An 18,113-nucleotide genomic window follows, 5' to 3' on the forward strand; every position below is an offset into this window, starting at 1 on the left:
AATCTAATTTATAATAATTAGCCCGTAGTTGTCCGCATGCTGCCCCCTCCCCCAGATCTCTTCCTCTCCCCGGCCAAAGTCCTCCGCCAGCCGGCGGCCCCTCTTGCTTAATTGAGGCGGCTGCCCTTCTCGGCCCGATGGTTTTCCGCTTGCTTTACTTGGTCTCCGGGCCACAGCGCCATCCATGCCCAGTGAATGACGGCAGCTGTGCGCCACGCGCTGGCTTTGGGCTGGGGCCCTGGCCTCGGGGGCTTACATTCTGCCAATGAAGACAAGGAGGAGCCTGACGGCCCAAGTGTAACCCGGGAGTAAAGGAGGGGGGAGAGCAGGGCTCAAAAGTGGAAGTGAGGACCGACGAGGCTCCGCGGGACGTGAGCCTGGGCAAGGCTGGGGCAGGCTGGAGAAGCCCGGGACCGAGGCGCAGTGTTCAGTGCGCTGCCCCTGGCCAACTTGTTCCGTGGGGGCAGCCGGCCCGGGCGCTGCCCGCCTCGAGAGCCTTAGAAGGAGCGACGGGCACAGAGCGCCTTCTCGCAGGCCGCAGGAACGCCGCCGCCGCCGCCGCCGCCGCCGCTGCCGCGAGCTCATCTCTCCCAATGGAAAGGCAAACAAGCGCACACGCCCAAAGCGCTCCTCAAAGGACTCCAGTGAGCCGCCAGGGCGCGGGATGTGCCCGCCGGAGGAGGCGGGGAGGAGCCTTTCCTCACAGTGACCCTTTGAGGCAGGAGCGAGAGGGGTGAGTAATTGGCGCGAGGCCCATTTTACAGACGGGAAAGCGGAGGCCCCGAGGCTTAACCAGGCTCCTGACTAGTCTCGTTCACTGCTAAGTCCCGGGGAGGCTCGGCTCCCCCAAGGGCAGAAGGCCGTCCTGGCCGGGAGGAGCGCCCCGGCGGGCAACGTCCCGAGAGGTCGCTCTACATGGGACTTGACTCAAGCCAGGGCAGCTGGGAGCGGAGATGAGGAGGGGGGAGCGCAGCCAGAGCGAATGCTGGGCGCCCAGGACGGAAGAGCCCAGGGAAGAGCGCTGGAAGCCGGGAGACTGTGGAGAGGGTGGGCGGAGGGCGGGCTCCGAATGCCCCCGGGCCTCTATTTGCCCCCAGAGGCGACGGGCAGCCTCCAGGAGGGGCTGCCTTGGTCGGGCAGTTTGACCCTGAATGGAGGACGGCCTGGAGCCGGGAGAGGTCCGAAACAGGAGCCTCTGCCCCACCCGCCCAAAGGCAGAAGAGCAGTGAGGGCAGAGGGGTCACGTTTGAACCCAGGACCTCCCCCCATCTCCAGGCCTGGCTCTATTCACTGAGCCACCCCTCCCAGACCCCATCTCCGGACTCTGGGCGTTTTCACTTGGCTGTGCCCCCTGCCCAGTCACTTCTCCATGCCTAAAACTGTCTCCCTCTTCACTCCGCCACCCCACCCCACCCCGTCTTTCTTCACGAACGGGCCGCTGGCCTGTCTTCTAAGCAAGCCTTCCCTGGCCCCATCCAATGCCTCCAACTCCCGTTTCTGGCTTGTTTGTGTCTCCCTGTTGCGCCCCCCCCCCCCCCAGCAGGGCTTCTCCCTCTTTGGTTGGAACTCCCAGCACTTAGCTCTCTCGCTGCTCCCTCCCCTCCCAGCACAGCGTGCCCAGTTCTCCAGCCTCTCTAGGTTGAGCCTCCCAGCAGGTCTCTCCTCACTGCGGTCCACCTTCTCCTGCCACAGTCATCCCCAAGATCTGACAGAGATCTGACTATCACTCCTGGTCGTCAGGGGCTCCTCACGGCTTCCAGAATGCCCAGCCTGGCCTCTTCAGCCTCCACCCGCCTCCCCAGGCTCACTCCAGTCAGGACACTTTGGTTAAAGCCCTGCTGTGTGCCCGTCACTGCCCCAAGGGCTGGAAGGGGAAAGGCTGCCTCTGCTAGGGAGGCTAACTCAGCAGTGGGCAGCCCTGGTGCCCGCGAGAAATGCCAGCTGGCTTGGGGGATTCAGGGAGGGAGGGAGGGAGGGAGAGAGAGAGAGAGAGAGAGAGAGAGAGAGAGAGAGAAAGACAGAGACAGAGAGACAGAGAGGGGGAGAGAGAGAGAGAGAGAGAGAGAGGGAGGGAGGGAGGGAGGGAGGGAGAGAGAGAGAGAGAGAGAGAGAGAGAGAGAGAGGGAGGGAGGGAGGGAGGGAGAGAGAGAGAGAGAGAGAGAGAGAGAGAGGGAGGGAGGGAGGGAGGGAGAGAGAGAGAGAGAGAGAGAGAGAGAGAGAGAGAGAGAGAGAGAGACAGAGAGAGAGAGAGGGAGGGAGAGAGAGAGACAGAGAGACAGAGAGAGAGACAGAGAGAGACAGAGAGAAGGAGAGACAGAGAGAGGGAGACAGAGAGAGGGAGGGAAGGAAGGAAGGAGGGAGGGAGGGAGAGAGAGACAGAAACAGAGAGAGGCAGAGAGACAGAGACAGAAAGAAAGAGAAAGAAAGAAGAAAGCTATTCTACCCACCAGGATTCTCCCAACAGCAGGGGTAGTATGAAGGGCTGGAGTTCCAGCAGAAGGACCAGAGTTCCAATCCTACCTCTATTACTTTGTGATTTGGGGCAAGTTTACCATCCCTTCCCAGCACAAAGGGGTCGGGCCAGATGGCCCCCATCTATGGTTCTATATCTGGGGAAGGGCACGACTCAGCGCAGCTCATGGAACTGCCAAAACAATGCAGGTGCCGAGTCCAGAGAAGTCTGGGAAGACTCGGCCCGAGGTGGGGACTCTGGAACACAGCATATAATGGCAGACGTGTGCTGTCTCTTTCCTCCCACCCCCTTCTCCCCCCACTCATCTCCTCCTTGCCTCCTCCCTCTTTCTTTCCATCCCTCTCCTCTCTCCCTTCCCCTCCCTCTTCCCTTTTCTCCTTCCTCTCCCTCCTTTCCTTCCTTCTCTCCCTTCCTCTCCCCCCCCTTTTTCTCTTCTCTTAGCCCCCCCCCCCACCTCTTTCTTCAATGGAGGGCTTCCTGGAAGCCAGAGAAGGGAGATATTGCAGGAAACGAGTCCTGTTGAGCACAAATTGTCTCCTGCACGGACGGAGGGGGTGACCCAGGCGAGCTGGGGCAGCTCGTCTCAGAGGAGCCCCAGGAAACGCCGGGGCCTCGCGGCCCTCAGGGCCACAGGAAGGGGGCGAGCGGTGCTCCCTTTGCTCCAGCTGGAGCCAGGCTGGACCCCAGGGAGTTCGCCCCCTGACCAGGTCCGCTGGCCCCAGGGCCCACAAGCCTCCGCAGATCTCACGGGCCCCATTTGCCAGCATACAGATGACTCTCCAAAGCTTATCCGGGCTGGAAAAAAGCAAAATTCACCAGCCAAAGGTGCGTTTGCCTCCGTCCGGTGGCCCCGTCGCCGCGGCTTTACCCCAGGGGTGAGTCTGGGCGCTTCCGCTAAGCTCACGGGATTTCCGTCGCACAAGGATGTGGGGGTTCTTTTTAGTTCTTTTTGAAGAGGGAGAAACTGAGGCCCGGGTGGGGGGGAGGGGAGCGAGGAGGGCCCGAGGGCGGCAGATGGCCGGGCCTTTGGGGACGGTTTCCTCAGCTGTCAAAGGGGGGCGCAGCCTGCCTCCCGGCTCTGCCCTGTGGCTTAAGGGGTGTTGGCGGGCTGAGGCGAGGCCGTGGCAGGAGGCCTGCACCCGTCACTTGACCCCGCTGGCCCGTTTCCTCATCCGTAAAGGGAGTGAGGGAAGGAAGCAGCAACCCCTCCGACCTCTTTGGGGTCACGGAGAGCGGACACAACAGCACCCCCAAATCAGGCCCCTGCGGACGGGGGCCACCAAGGGGATCCTTCCCGAGGGGGCTGCGGCCTTCCCAGCTCGGCCCATGTCAGTGAGTGGGCAGCGTGTTCTCCGGCTGTCCGGCGGCAGGGGAGCCCCGCGAGGCTCTGCCTCGGGCCTTCCGTGACCTCGGGAGCTCCCTCCGGGCCAGGGATCACCTCGACCACGAGGGGCCTCGGGGCCCTGCAGCCGCCGTCGCCCCGTGTGCCCCCCACAGGCCATCCCAGGCTCGGGCCCTCGTCAGCTGTGCCTCGGTGGGCCCTTAAAGCCCTTCCCTGTCCCGCTTGGCCTCTCCCCTCACCCAGCAGAGGGAGAGCCAAGACGTGGCCTCCCGACGCCGGCGGCCCCCGGGCCACGGCTTCCCGGCCAGGGGCCTCGGCGTGGGGACGTGCCAGGCCGCCGGAAGCACCTCGCTCCGGCCGCAGCTCACGGCGGGGGAAGCTGGCCGTCCTCTGGGGGAGGCGACGCAGTCCGGGCAGGCGCAGGAGGAAGCGGGGGGGCAGGCGCAGGAGGAGGGGGGGGCAGGCGCAGGAGGAGGGGGGGGCAGGCGCAGGAGGAGGCTGGGGGGGGGGGGCAGGCGCAGGAGGAGGCGGGGGGGGGCAGGCGCAGGAGGCGGGGGGGGCAGGCGCAGGAGGAGGGGGGGGGCAGGCGCAGCAGGAAGCGGGGGGGGCAGGCGCAGGAGGAGGGGGGGGGGCAGGCGCAGGAGGAGGCGGGGGGGGGGGCCCCGAGGAGCGACAACAGGGAAGGCTGGTGTAGTGTTTATTAACAAAAGTCTCGTCCTGCGTCATCAGGCGGGGATATAGGGCGGGGGGGGGGTCCTTCTCTGGCATCTTCACGGCCATGTCATAGGTGGGCAGGATATACTGGAGGGGAAAAGGCCGCATTAGCGCCCCCTCCAGGCAGGCGGCGGGGCGGGGGGGGGCCCTTGGGGGGGACGACTGGGGCCCGAGTCAGGGGGTCCGCGAGGGGCCGGGGCACAGCAGGGTTCCAAGAGGATGGCCCGAGGCCGGGCGGGCCTGGCGGCCGGAGCCTGGAAGCTCCCTGGACGGGCATTTGGACCCCAAAGTCTCACTAGGAGAGAAGCTGGCCGGAGCCGAGTCCGTCTCAGCTCAATGGGGGGCCCCGGAGCCCCCCAGGGGGAAGCAGCCCCGGCCTTCCCGAGACCAGCCGCCAGAGGGGAGCCTCACCTGCGGGGGAGCCTCGAAGGCCGGGTACACGGCGATGTCGGGCAGGTTTCGGTTGCTGATATACTTGTAGCAATTCCAGACACAGTTGATGAGATAAGCCTGAGGGGAGCAGAGCCGGGCGTCACTGTGGGGGGGGGGGAGGCCGCCCCGCCCCGCCCCCACCCCATCCCGCCCCACCCCCACCCCCACCCCGCCCCCACCCCCTACCTTAAAGATGATGAAGAGGGTGAAGGAGACGAGCACCAGGAAGAGAAGGCAGCTGGAGTCCAGCGACAGGAGATCGTCCTTGTAGGGGAACGTGGGCTGCGGACAGGAGGGCCGGCTCGCTGAGGGCGGGGGGGGGGGGGGGCACAAGGCAGGACTGCCCCCGCCCCACCGCTCCCCCCCCCCCCGTCCCATCACCCCCCCCCCCCAAGCCATCCCCGGCTTCGGCCCAGGGTCCCAGAGACGGACTCACCAGCTGGTCCAGATAATCTTTGATTTTCGGCAAGTAGGTGAGTGAGCTGATGGCGACCAGGCAGCTGAGGACAAAGTCGAAGAGGCGGTAGCAGAGGAAGGGGATCAGCCAGCCCACGCGGTGCTGCCCCAGGGAAGGAGAAGCTGCGTCAAGGTCTCCCCCAGGCCCCCTCGGCCCAGCCCCCTCCTGGTCCCCCTCCCGGCCCAGCCCCCCCTCCCGCCCCCCCCTGCCGGCCCAGCCCCCCCCCTCGGCCCAGCCCCCTCCCGGCCCCCCCTCCCGGCCCCGCCCCCGCCCCGCACACTCACCGCGGCGGCCCCGTAGACCATCATGGCGCTGATGGTGAACATGAGCAGGGAGAAGGCGAAGAGGACGCAGGCGTTTTCTAGAGGCAGACACGGGCGAGCCGGGCTCAGGGACGGCCAGGCCGGGGCGCCCCCCCCCCGGAGCCCCACTTACCGGCCATCCTCTCGGAGGAGTAGTAGTTTCCGATGACCTCATACTGGATGTTGACGGGGGCCACGGTGTTGGGGTGAGTCACCTCCACAGTCAGCAGGATCCCCACCAGCAGATTCACCACCTGAGGGGGGAGGCGGCCGCTGCCTCAGTGTCCCCCTCCGTGAGATGGGGGGAGCGAGCCCCCCACGGGCCTCCAACGAGACCCGCTGGGCCGCCCCGGGGCAAGGCAGAGCTCAGCAGGGCCCCCCAAGCTCGTGTTTTGGGTCAGGCCGAGCCCCCGATGACTGGGGAGCCGGCCCAGGCTCTGGGTAGGCCGGGCGAAGGCGCCGCGCGGGGGCCCCGACGGGTCCAGACGGGGTTCCGGGGTTCCTGCGCGCTGCCCGTCCTCGCCCCCTCCTCTCACAGGCGAAGCCCAGTCCCTCTGGGGTTCCCACGCGTCCTGGATCAAGACTGATCTCTGTCCCAGGGACGGGTGCACGGCGGGCCCCGAGTTCTGATCCTCCCCAGCACCGGACCAGAAAGCGAGACCCGTTTCTGCGTTGGCCGGCAGGAACGTTTCTCCCTTTGGAGGTCACTCTGGGGGCTCAAGGAGTAACCCCACAAGCCCGCGGCTCTCGGGGCTCCCCCCGGGCATCCATCCTGGAGTCAGAGGGTTCCGGTCGGCCGAAGGGGCTAGGACGGGGCCGATCTTGTCCCGCAGGCACCGGCGGGCTGAGGGGAGCCCTGCGGGAGGGCCACGGGGGAGGCCTGGAGCGTGGCGCGGCGCGGCAGGGCCTCATCCGAGGGCCACCTCTGAGCCCGCTCTCCAGCTGAAGAAGCCGAGGCGAGCAGCGCCTCTCCCGCTGACCGCAGGCTTAGGGCTCCGGCCAGGCCTGGGCGCTGGGGGGCTCCACGGGGCATCTTGGGGGGGCCCCGGCGGAGAGCCCCAAGGATCTGCCTCTCAACCCTGGAGGGCCGTCAGGACCCGGAAAGGTGCCGAGAAGAGGAAGAGTCGGGCCCGGAGACTCCTCGGGGGCTATCTGGCCTCCGCTGGGCCGGCCGGTAGCGGCCTCCGGGAGGGAGCGGCGGGGAAGGCCGGGAGACACTGGCCCTGGCGGGCCCGGCCGGGCTCTAGCTGACCCCAGGGGCTGGCGGGGGGCCTCAGCCAGGCAAGGGAGAAGGCCCGGCCGAGGGCCTCGAGTGGGGCCAGGCCCCCCGGGCGGCATTCCCGGCCTCCCGTGCAGGGCCCCACCTGGGCTTCCTCCAGGCTCCTCTCCAACAGGGCGCAGAGGCACAGAGAGAGGCCCTGCCCTGGGGCGGGGGAGGCCCCATCCGGAGAAGGGGGAGGCTTCTCCCCGGGGTTCAGCAGGGAGGTCCCAGGAAGGACTAAGCTGGGGGGAGCCTGAAGAGAGGACGCAGATAAACATCAGAAATGACATCACTGGGAAGGAAATGGGGGGCTCCGGCCTCCAGGGCCCCCCAAGTCCTGCAGCTGCTGGCCTGCCCCCAGGACCTCCCAGCAGACTGCCCGGAAAGCACAATCTATTTATTTCAACACATCCGTGTCCAGGAACAGGCTGACCCCGAACTACCCACGCAGGAGGGAGGAACATGAGCAGCCACTAAACCGTCACCCCGCGGCAATCCAGGCTGGAAGGAGTCCCGGGAGCAAGCTGGACCCCCACGAGGGAAGGAAGAAGGCCTGGGTTCAAGTCCTGCCTCAGGGGTCTCCTAGGAAACTGAGGGAAGCACCAGGGGGGCCCCAAGCCTACTAATCTCAGCCAAGAACTGTTTGGGCGCCCCCAACACCCTCTCCCCCTCCCGAGTCTCTAAAAGCCTTGTGCTCGGACCCAGAGCCGGGGTCGCAGGAGCCCCTCGTTAGAAGGCTGAACGTCCACTCCGAGCCCCCTACGTCCTCTCCTCATGGACACAAGGGTCTCTCGGGACTGGAGGGTCGGGCTAGGGCAGTCTTGGACCAATGCCAAATCCCAGAGCCTTAGGACAGGCGACCCCAGCCCACCAAGACCTTCTGCGCAAGTGCGAGAAGAGGCACCATTTAAAAGCCGGTCGGGGAATGCGCATGCGCACTCCCGACAGGCGTTAATCATCGGCTCTGACGCAGCCCCCTCCGTCCCCAGTGCGCAAACGCGGCGCTCCCAGTCGTTACCCCTCCGCATCCGCGGCACCGGCGCATGCGTACTGCGCAAAGGCGTTAAATTTCACCCCCTCCCCCTCCGCGGGCTCACCATATACCAAGTCCCCAGGATGATGGTCCCAGTGCGGACATGGCAGCAGCCGCAGCACCAAGTGCTGTAAAATCGGTCCCCACGGCTCCGTTTGAACGTCATGGGCGCGGCCGGTCGCCTGCTCTACCTAACAACAAAGGGCGGGCTTCCCTGCTGCCAAACGAGCCTACACCCACAGCTTCCCGAGCGCCTCTGCCTCCGCTCAGAACCACTCCTCGGGCCACTTCCCACTTTGCCCCCAGCCCCGCCCCTAGGCTCGTAGTGCGCCTGCGCGCGAGGCGCAACCGCACGCCTCTCTCCACACCAGGCCACCGACCTCGAACTCAGAGCCCAATGGAAAACTGCTCTAGGGACAGAGGGGCGGGACCAGGGTGCCTTGCCCAATCCGGAGTGGCCTGCGCCCCGCCCCGGGAAGCGTAGGGGCGGGGCAATGGCACTGCGTTTGTGGACGTGGAGTGCGTTGGGCGTCTCCGGGAAGGGACAGGCTTAGCCCGGCTACCCCGAGGCCACGCTTGCTCCCGCCCCCAGGGACCCGTGACCCTAGCAGAGAAGGGAGACGGGCTGGGTGGGGGTCGGGGCTTGAGAGTGAGGAGGTTGAGGAGGACCCACGGGAGTGGTGTTAGGAGGCGAGGATGGGCTTCAGGGGGCGGGGAAGGCACGTGATTGAGGGCGGGACCAACGTGCGATACTGTCACCTGAGCTTGCCCGCCTCCGGGGAGGGGCCTCAGGAGCACGTGAAGACAATAACACGAAGAGTGAGGCCAGCACTCGGAAGGTGTAACAGAGGAAGATCCCAGGCTAGGATCTGGTCTGGTACATCCTTTCCCGGGTCATTCATTTCTGGATCCCAGACTCTGGCTTGCCTGCCGTGCCTCAGCCAAGACGCCGTCGCTTTCTCGGTGTGCCTCAGCTTCCTCTTCCGTGAAATGGGCACTATGCTGTCCCCTGCCTCCCGGGGTCCTTGGGAGCTCCCAGAAAGCTCACACCTGGAATGCGCTAGGCCTAGGGTGTGACTTAATCAGTGTTCCGCGGGCACTTGACCTTTCTGTCCTCCGTGACTGGAATGCCCCGGCCCCCCACCATGGCCTGCAGGCCCCAGCTAAATGCCAGCGCTAATAAACGTTGGTTGATAGACACAGTCTTTATCCAGGCAACTCCTAGCTTGAACAGAAAGCTCCAAACTGGTGGCGGTGGCCCTTTGCTCTCTGATTTGACGCTGTCCTGAGACAGTTTGGGGGAACACTTGTCTAGAGCAAGACAAAAGGTTTCCGTGGTAGACAACACGTGAGACTTCCCGACTGGGGAGGGAGGCTGCCATCTAGCCTAGACCAGAGCAAGCTGTGTCTCAGTCTTCTGCCTGTTTCCCTGCGTTTTCCCGAAGCTTAGACTGCAGCAAGATTTCTTGGGGTTTCCAGAGAAACGGAGAAGGCCTTTGAGGCTCCCTCCATGGAGCAGAACCTTCTCTGGGCTCAGCTCTGGGGCACCGATGCCACATACCTCAGAATGGCACGAAGAAAGAAGCCATAAAAATGGAAGAATAAACAGCCCCGTCAGGCTGAAGTGAGGGAGCACCTCCGCCAGAGCCACCCCCACAGTGTTCCATTCAAAGGTGGCTGGCGACCCCTGAGAGCCCCAGCATGTGGAACCTTGGCTGGCCACTTCTCTGTGCCTCACTTTTCTCATCTGTCAATTGGGGCTGCCCTTCAAGGGTCATGGTCATGGCCATGGCAGTAAAAGCCCTTGGTGACCATGAAGGGCTCTACAAGTACTTGTGGGGGCTGCAGACATTGTTAACCCTTCCTCTTTCCTTTTGAATAATAGAATAGAAAGTGCTCCCCTCCCCATAGCCCCCCCCCCCCCCCCCCCCCCGATGATGACAAACAGGGCCTGCTTAAGGTCACTGGCCCCCAAGAGAGGTTTCAAGGGGACACTACAAACACAAAGTGCCAGACAGAGAGTCTGAAAGGCCTGAGTTCAAATCCATGCTGTGTGACCCTGTACTGGTTATTCTCTCTGCCTTAGTTTCCCCATATGTAAAATGGGAGGTGCATCCCAGGGTGGTTGTGAGGACCCAATGAGATCATAATTGTAAATGGATGTAAGAATGCTTGTTGTCATGAAGGATAAGTTGCTGTGGCAGAGATTCCTGGGGTTGCTGCCCTGTGGTTGGATTCTACATGACCGTCTTGGGCTACCTGCCAGTGATGTATGTCCCTCCCCTTCAATTCCTTCTCTTTCCAGAGTAAAGTTGGACGTTGTAACCCACAGGAGGGGGTGGGGGGACAGTTCCTTAAGTGAATCAATGTCACAAAGGTCTCAAAGTCTTAAATAATATTGCTTGTATGTAACATTGAATGTAGAGATCAGAAATGGCCCAGGAGGATCCTAATGCATGGCTGGTGGAGTTGTGAATTGATCCAACCATTCTGAAAGGCAATTTGGAATCAAGGCCTTTAAAAGACTGCCTGCCCTTTGATCCAGCCACACAACTACTAGGTCTATATCCCAAAGAGATGAAAAAAAAATGGGAAAGTATCTGTTTGTACAAAAATGCTTAAAGCCACACTCTCTGTGGTGCAAAAAACTGGAAAATGAGGGGCTGCCCTTTGATTGGGGAATGACTGAATAAATTGTGGGGGATGGAATACTATTGTGCTGAAAGGAATGATGAACTGGAGGGATTCCATGTAAACTGGGATGACCTCCAGACACTGATGCAGAGTGAAAGGAGCAGAACCAGGAGAACTTTGTATACAGAGACTGATACATTGTAGCACAATCGAATGTAACTGACTTTGCTGCTAGCAGCCATGCAATGATCCAGGACAGTTCTGAAGGACTCATGAGAAGGACGCTCTCCATCTCCAGAGAAAGAACTGTGGGAGCAGAAACATGATTTGGCACTTGTTTATTTGGGTGTATGATTTGGGGTTTTGGTTTTAAGTGATTGCTCTCCGACAAAAATGAATAACGTAGAAATAAATTTTGAGTGATAATCCATGTAAAACCCAAAGAATTTGTTTGGCAGCTCCAGGAGCAGGGAGGGACACAACATGAATCATGTCACCATGGAAAACTATCTTAAAAATAAAGAATTTTTTAAAAATTAAAGAAAAGAAATGGCCCAGCAGGGTAGAGAGTTTACAAAATGGCTCTCTGACAGGGTAAGACTTCTGCCTAGGGGGTCTGGACTGAAAAAAAAAAAAAGATTAATTGATTCCATTTTATAGCTTCCCAGAGCAAGGAGACTTCAGGGACCAGGCACAAGTCCAAAAGCCACACTGTCACCCCTTAACCTCCATCCCCTCTCAGATCCCAAATAAGTGGAGATGGCTTGGGACCCTGAATCCAAGCACCTTGGAAATAGCCAGAAAAGAGCCCACTTTAACCAGCAGGGGGAAAAAAAACTGCTAACTTGTTCCATGTGTCAGAGAAGGAATATGTTCACAGGGAGGAAGGAGTTCGGGGTGGTGGGATGAGCCTCTTATCAGAACAAGCAGAAGGGCTGAACACAAACACAAACCCTTATTGACAGTCTACTATAGAAATAGGACCGGCTCTTCCAAGGAAACCAGTGGCCATGAGGGGCTTTAGAGGGAAGGCAATCTTGGGGAGGGAGTGGTCACAAACTAAACAAATATCCTAACCCTAAAGGAAAAGAAAGAAACTAGACTCTAACCAAATGCCTAGCAATTAGGGAATGGTAAGCACACCGATTCAAAAGCAAGCCTATTGCCATGATATCTCCTAACGCTGGGATTCTTGTCCATCCTTTCAGTTGGCTTTGTGACTTGTGACTGGGCGCTTCTAGAGGGACTACCAGGGCTGGGTCCTGCTGCTTTCTGGAGGTTTGGGGTATTGTTCAGGATCCCAGGGCCAGCTGAGGCTGGGGATTGGTAAGCTTTGCTCCCCCTGGGGCTTAGTCAAGAGCCCAGCCTGCTTGCTGCCCCTCTGGTCCCTCTGTTTGGGTCTGTGCCACAGGCCTGTGGTCAAATCCCTACTGAGAGCTCCAGTAGACTTCTGCCAGACTCAGTCCCTCTTGCCATCTGGAAACCCTTCTGGGTGTGTCAGAGCTGCTCCCCTTTGGTCTGCCCTGATTATTCTGCTGCATGATTCAGCCTGAGCTGTCGGCTAGCACTGAGACTGCTTTAGAGACTCCCAGCTAGCCGTTATTTCCGAACTTGCTCCTTGAAAATCATACCACTGGGGGCCTCGACCACTCTTCATCCTGGATCAGCATCCCCAGGTACAAGTGCTCTCCTCGGGCCGTCCTGGGTCTGTGGCCTGGGATCTAGGAGGAATTGCGCCCCACGGGCCCCCCCTTCTCAGCTCCCTTTTCTGGTTGTTCCACTGTAAGCTCCTTTTATATCTGTGTGCCACACAGTAGGCTTGTCGAGGGAGTGACAGTTGATACCTATTCCCGCATCCTCCACAAAGTGAAGCTCTTCTTGCCTGAGTGTGTGCGGGGGGTGGCACAGCTTTGCTCCCCTTCATCTCTCCCCAGGGATCTGCACACAGCTTTGTCCTGGCCCAGGCCTGGCCCTCATGTCTTGAGCCCTCTCTGTGTGCCCTGTTGGTTCACTGGGACTTTCTCTTGGCTTTCTCCCCGCCACTTGGAGTAATATGTTTTCTGGATCTCTTGGGAGAGAGCTTGGCTGTCTTTGAACCTCCCTTCCCTGAGAGGTTGGCAGCTGGGGGGAGCCGCGGTGCAAGGAAGCCCTCTGCTTCCTTCTCTCCCCCCAAGGCCACACGTTCTAATTTCTTAACTCACTGACTTGCCATGAGACGGAGGGCCAAGGCGTGTGAGCAGTGCCCTCGGCCCCTCGGAGCTCCCTTCTCGGGAAGTATCAGGCCAGGCCGCCCCGGGGTTCAAGGGCAGCAGGACTGCTTTGGGGCTTTGGGGACGTTGTTTCAAGCCCACAGCGGAGCCGTCCAGCTTGTGCTCATGCCCAGGGAATGGGCATGTTGTTGTGCTGCAGGAGGTGCAGCATCTTGTGGCTGGGCTCCTGCCCTCCTTTTCGAAGGACTTAGCCCAGGTCGGGGTAGGCCAGAAGGAGATGGCAGGGCCTTGCCGCCAGAGCAGGACTGCACAGCTCCCGCTCCTCTTGGCCTTTTTCTTGGGCATGTGCAGTGCCCTGTCAAGACCACCGAGTTTCCGAAAGCGCAGCCCTTTAGGGAGAAAACGCAGCCAGCCTGGGAGGGTGCATCTGCACTAGGGGGTCAGAAAGGTGACGGCTGCCCTGGGACCCGTCCTTGTAGCAAGCCTCGAGCTGCAGCACACACAGACAATTTCAAAGTAATTGCAGCAAAAGCAGGAGGAGCCTGGCTCTCCGGGGGGCCAGAGGGGCTAGTTATGAGGCCTCCAGATGCTTCGTCCCCCAGAGCAACAGCAGGAAGCGGAAGCCAAGCTGTTGGAGAACAATGTCCCAGACTATTCTCCTGGCCCGATTCCGGACCGTCTTGCCTTCAAAAGCCCTTCCCTGCTATGCCAAGCCATCCTGGAACATCTCTCTCCGAGGCCCTCCTCACCCTGTCTGCTGCCTGCCCAGCCTGGAACAGCCCTCAGCCAGGTCCACCCCTTCTCTCATTGGTGCGTTCTCAAGCCACTGCTGTGGGGAAAGGCCCAGCCTAGCTGCCTTTTAGTCTGCTCCCTGCCCTGTGCCTGACTTTCTGGACTTGAAAACTGCCTCTCTGGTCTCAGCTCCTTCATTCTCCCACTTGGTTCATTTCCCCTGTGTGTGGTCTGACCTTTGGGAGTCCTTGAGCCTTTCTTTTGCATTTGTATCCTCCCTTCTAGTAATTACTTAATAATGGTTCCTCCTTTCCCTCTACCTCTCTCCCTCCCTCCCTTCTTCCTTCCTTCCTTCCTTCCTTCCTTCCTTCCTTCCTTCCTTCCTTCCTTCCTTCCTTCCTTCCTTCCTTCCTTCCTTCCTCCCTTCTTCCTTCCTTCCTCCCTTCCTCCCTTCCTCCCTTCCTCCCTCCCTTCCTTCCTTCCTTCCTTCCTTCCTTCCTTCCCTCCCTCCCTCCTTCCTTCCCTCCTTCTTTCCCTCCTTCCCTCCTTCCTTCCTCCATCCCTCCCTTCCTTCCTTACTCCCTCCCTTCTTCCTTCCTTCCTTCCTTCCTTCCTTCCTTCCTACCTTCCTTCTTTCTTTCCTTCCTTCCTTCCTTCCTTCCTTCCTTCCTTCCTTCTTTTTTTCCTTCCTTCCTTCCTTCCTTCCTCCCTCCCTCCATCCCTCCCTTCCTTTCTCCCTCTCTCCATCCTTCCCTCCTTCCCTCCCTCCCTTCCTTCCTTCTTTCCTTCCTTCCTTCTTTCCTTCCTTCCTTCTTTCCTTCCTTCTTTCTTTCCTTCCTTCCTTCCTTCCTTCCTTCCTTCCTTCCTTCCTTCCTTCCTTCCTTCCTTCCTTCCTTCCTTCTTTCCTTCCTTCCTTCCTTCCTTCCCTCCTTCCTTCCCTCCTTCCTTCCCTCCTTCCTTTCCTCCTTCCTTCCCTCCTTCCTTCCCTCCTTCCTTCCTCCGTTCCTTCCCTTCCTCCTTTCCTTCAGTGGTCTTGTCATTTCATCCATGTGAGCCTTCTCTCCAGTGATGTGATAGCTGCTCATCCACACTCATCTCTCCTGGAAGACCCTCATCAAAGGCCTCCCATCCCTCAGTTTCCCTGACATGGAAGGGAAATCTGGGACTTCCATCCATCCCTACTCCATTGCTCTGCCCATCTTCTGAAGCTGTCCTTTGTTCGGATTCTTGTTCCTGGTTCCTCCCTTGTGGGGTGGCCCAACTACTCCCCCCCCCACTTTCCCCTTCTCCACTGCCTTCTGAATGATCTTCAGCTAAAGATCCAAAATGGTTGGGCTCGGGAGTTCCAACTGGAGCCACTGCTTAGCCCATAGTACTGGGGAAAACTCTGCCCACGAAGAATGCAGAAGTGCTCAGATCTTTGGCTTTTCTTTTTCAGTAAAATGTCTGAGGGCTCTCAAGTGAACTCTGCAGGTTTTCTTGAGCTCTTTAATATAACTGGGAAACAAGCAAACCCCGATAATAATAAGCTTGTTTTACTAAAAGGAATGTTTAAGCTTGGTATCAGCAAAAACTTCCTACTACTAGGAAGCTGCCCGAAAGTGGAAAGGGCTGTCTTGAGAGGTAGTGAGCTCCCCATTCCCAGAAGTCTTTGAGTAGAGGATGAACTTGGGAGTATCAAAGAAGGGATCCCTATTTAGGTGCGAGATGGACTCAGTGGTAGCCGAATTAATCCCTCCAGCTGTGACAAGGAAATCACTTTAAAAGACTGATATATATTAATTTAAGGTCGCCAAGGAATTCAGCTATGTAATTCCTAAATGAAAACTCAAGTCAGCAGTCAACCTTTTATGGAGTTTAATTACAAACAAGAGGAAGAAAGGAATTAGAGAGAGAGAGAGAGAGAGAGAGAGAGAGAGAGAGAGAGAGAGAAGGGAGAGAAGGGAATAGGGCTTAAATACCCCTTCTGTTTAGGCTGGGCCAAAAGGCCCAAGCCCTTAGATAGCTGGGGCAAAGAAAAGAGATCAGTCCCTGTCACTCACGTGACCAAAATGGAGAAACAGTCTCAGGGGCCTTCACCTCCAGCTTCCTTCAGAGACAACTCTCAAAGCACCACCTCTCAGAGCCAAAACCTCTCCAACCAACCACCCCCAGTCCTCAGACCCCTCTATCTTTAAGGAAACCATCCAAGTTCCCTCCCCTCAGTTCTCACATCTACCAATCACTGTCCATGTCTTCCCTGTGCCAATGGTGGCTCTAGCTTAACCCAGGACCGCCCAGAGGTCTGTGGCTTTGCACATGTCTGTTGAAGGTCATATTCTCAAATAATTAAATCTTGACCTTTGCTGCAGCCCTTCCTAAATCCTGTGACTCTAAGTAGGGTGGAGATTGTATTTTCCAAGACCTGGTTCTGTCATTCCAAGTATCTCTATTGTATCAATTCTAAAATCAATCATGACTCAAAGAAATTCCTGTTCTATGCTTAAGCATAGGTCAAAGCCCTTTCCATTGTTCAGCAAAAGGTTTCTGTCCTAAAGTAATCTTAAGAAGGGAGGAGGAGGAACCTCCCCTGCCAATGGGGTTCACATTCCAATAGAGTTCCCACTATCAATAGGAAATTTTTCAAGTATGAAATTTCCCAATGGTGAAATTTCCAACATTTATAAGTCTAAGAAATTTTAAGGTTTACACAGCTCTGACATCCCAAGACTGGGAGAGTACTTGCTGCCTTCAACTCCAAAGGATTCGAGTGGCCCTTTAGTTGCTTCTACCAAAGCCAAGACCAGGCCTTCGTGAGCCAGCCCAGTCTGGCCCTGGAGCAGAACTCAACTGGAAAGGCCACAGCAATGGCATGCAATAACTACTTTCTGTAGGACCAAAAATGTGCCTTCTTGCCTGATTTCTCAAACCAGTTTGGCTGGATCTTCGCCCTCAGGATTCTAGGGGTCCCTCTGAGGGGTTTGGGTTTCTGTTTTCTCCTGCTACCAGCTCAAACCTTCCTTCGGAGTGTGTTCCCAGCCTTGTGAGCCACCAGAGAATAACGCCCTAGTTCCACGTAACCGGGCGCTCCTAGCTTTTACAAAGGGACATTTCCTTTGAAGATATATCTAGAATAGAAGGGCAAATGTTTCCCACCCGAAAAAACCTTGGGGGCGCACACTCCTCCCTCCTGCTAGTCTCGGGAATGGGCTCAGTCTGGCAATTTCGCATAGCATTGGTCCTATGAAATTCAAATCCAAGGGTGCCATTTCTGCTGGATAAGCCTCATGCTCCAGCACGGTCCAGTCACATTGGGAGGAGCTGTCATGGATCCTGGCATCGCTGAGAGCAGTTAAGTCACTCCCAGTCAATCATCCTACATCACTGGGGTTGCTGTGGACAACGTTCTCCTGGTTCAGCTCGCTTCACTTTGCATCACTTCAGGTGAGTCTTGCCAGGCTTTGGGTGATTATCCTGTTTGTCATTCCTCGTGGTATGCTCATATTCCATCACAAGCCTATAGCACAGCCTGGTCAGCCATTGCCCATCTTCTGGACACCCCTTCAGGGTCCAGTTCTTTGCCACCACAAAAAGAGCTGTTAGGAGTTTCCCCCACCCTGCTCTCCTTGGGCTACAGACCGCGTAGTGGTAGTGCTCGAACAAAGCTGTGAACAGTGCTCTCCGGAGCGTTGTCTCGGCTCATTTCATCAGGAGGGTATCAGTGCCCCAGTTTTACCGCATCCTCTCCAACATGGATCATTTTCCTTTTCTGTCTTACTGGGCCATCGGTGGGTGTGAGGGGTTACACCAGAGTTGTTTTCATCTGCCTTTCCCTCATGTATAGTGACTTGGAGAACTTCCTGCACTCTCAAAGCCAGAAGGAGTGCTGAGGCTTTCCAAGAAGGGTTACCCCTATTCCCTGGGCCACACATTGGCCTCCGATGTTGAGAAGGTACAAGGCCTCTCCTTTGACAGTTCTGTCTCTCACTGGGTGCTGTCAGTCCAGAAGTCCATTGAATAAAGGAGGACAAATCCAGAGGGGGGGAGGAAAGGAGGGAGGGGGGAGGGAGAAAGGGAGACAGAGACCGAGACAGACAGAGATAGGGAAGAAAGGAGGAAGGGAGAGAAAGGGAGAGAGAGACACCAAGGGTCTTCTGAGGGCCTCCTTGGGTCTAGTTCAGTAAATGTGGCTAGTCAGAGGCTATCATTCATTCCATGGTTAGCAGCCTACATGCTCCAACATCTCTCAGCGGCACTTGCATTACACAGATGCTCTGCAGTAAGACTCTCGGGATCGGGCTCGTGGTCCCATCGCTCTCTCCCCTCGTCTGAGCATCCTGCAGGTCTTAATAAAGCAGCTGGGCTGTGTCTTATCCACAGTAAGCACGCCCTGTGGCACAGCCTTCTCTTTCTCCCAATCATCTGCCCTTTCAAGTGTTCCCATTACTGTAGAAGACAAGGGAATCCTCAGGCTCCCAAGCTAGGAATCACCCCAGACTCATCTCTCTTGTTCCCCTGCTATCCAATACAGTGCCAAGGCCTGG

The 18,113-nt window shown here is 58.4% G+C and overlaps 1 protein-coding gene across 1 annotated transcript; it reads right to left on the reverse strand.

Moving 5' to 3' along the window:
* Nucleotides 1-107: 107 nt before the first annotated feature.
* On the reverse strand, nucleotides 108-8,446 carry LAPTM4A (lysosomal protein transmembrane 4 alpha). The gene is made up of 10 exons (XM_056819014.1): nucleotides 8,079-8,446; nucleotides 5,854-5,974; nucleotides 5,703-5,779; nucleotides 5,398-5,520; nucleotides 5,148-5,243; nucleotides 4,941-5,039; nucleotides 4,455-4,616; nucleotides 4,055-4,313; nucleotides 451-585; nucleotides 108-259 (listed from the first exon to the last, which is right to left on the reverse strand). Exons 1-10 carry the CDS (start codon nucleotides 8,178-8,180, stop codon nucleotides 108-110), a joined length of 1,326 nt encoding a protein of 441 aa, XP_056674992.1. The 5' UTR covers nucleotides 8,181-8,446.
* Nucleotides 8,447-18,113: the final 9,667 nt, after the last annotated feature.

Source organism: Monodelphis domestica, chromosome 1, assembly GCF_027887165.1.
Source record: "Monodelphis domestica isolate mMonDom1 chromosome 1, mMonDom1.pri, whole genome shotgun sequence".
Classification (NCBI taxonomy): Eukaryota; Metazoa; Chordata; class Mammalia; order Didelphimorphia; family Didelphidae; genus Monodelphis; species Monodelphis domestica.

Coding starts and splice junctions, on each gene's coding strand:
- LAPTM4A (XM_056819014.1), bottom strand. CDS start 8,180: ATGACGTTCAAACGGAGCCGTGGGGACCGATTTTACAGCACTTGGTGC. Junction 5,244..5,397: donor AAGATTATCTGGACCAGCTG/GTGAGTCCGTCT, acceptor TCCTGTCCGCAG/CCCACGTTCCCCTACAAGGA. Junction 4,314..4,454: donor CCCCCCCCCCGCCTCCTCCT/GCGCCTGCCCCC, acceptor CCCCCCCCCCAG/CCTCCTCCTGCGCCTGCCCC.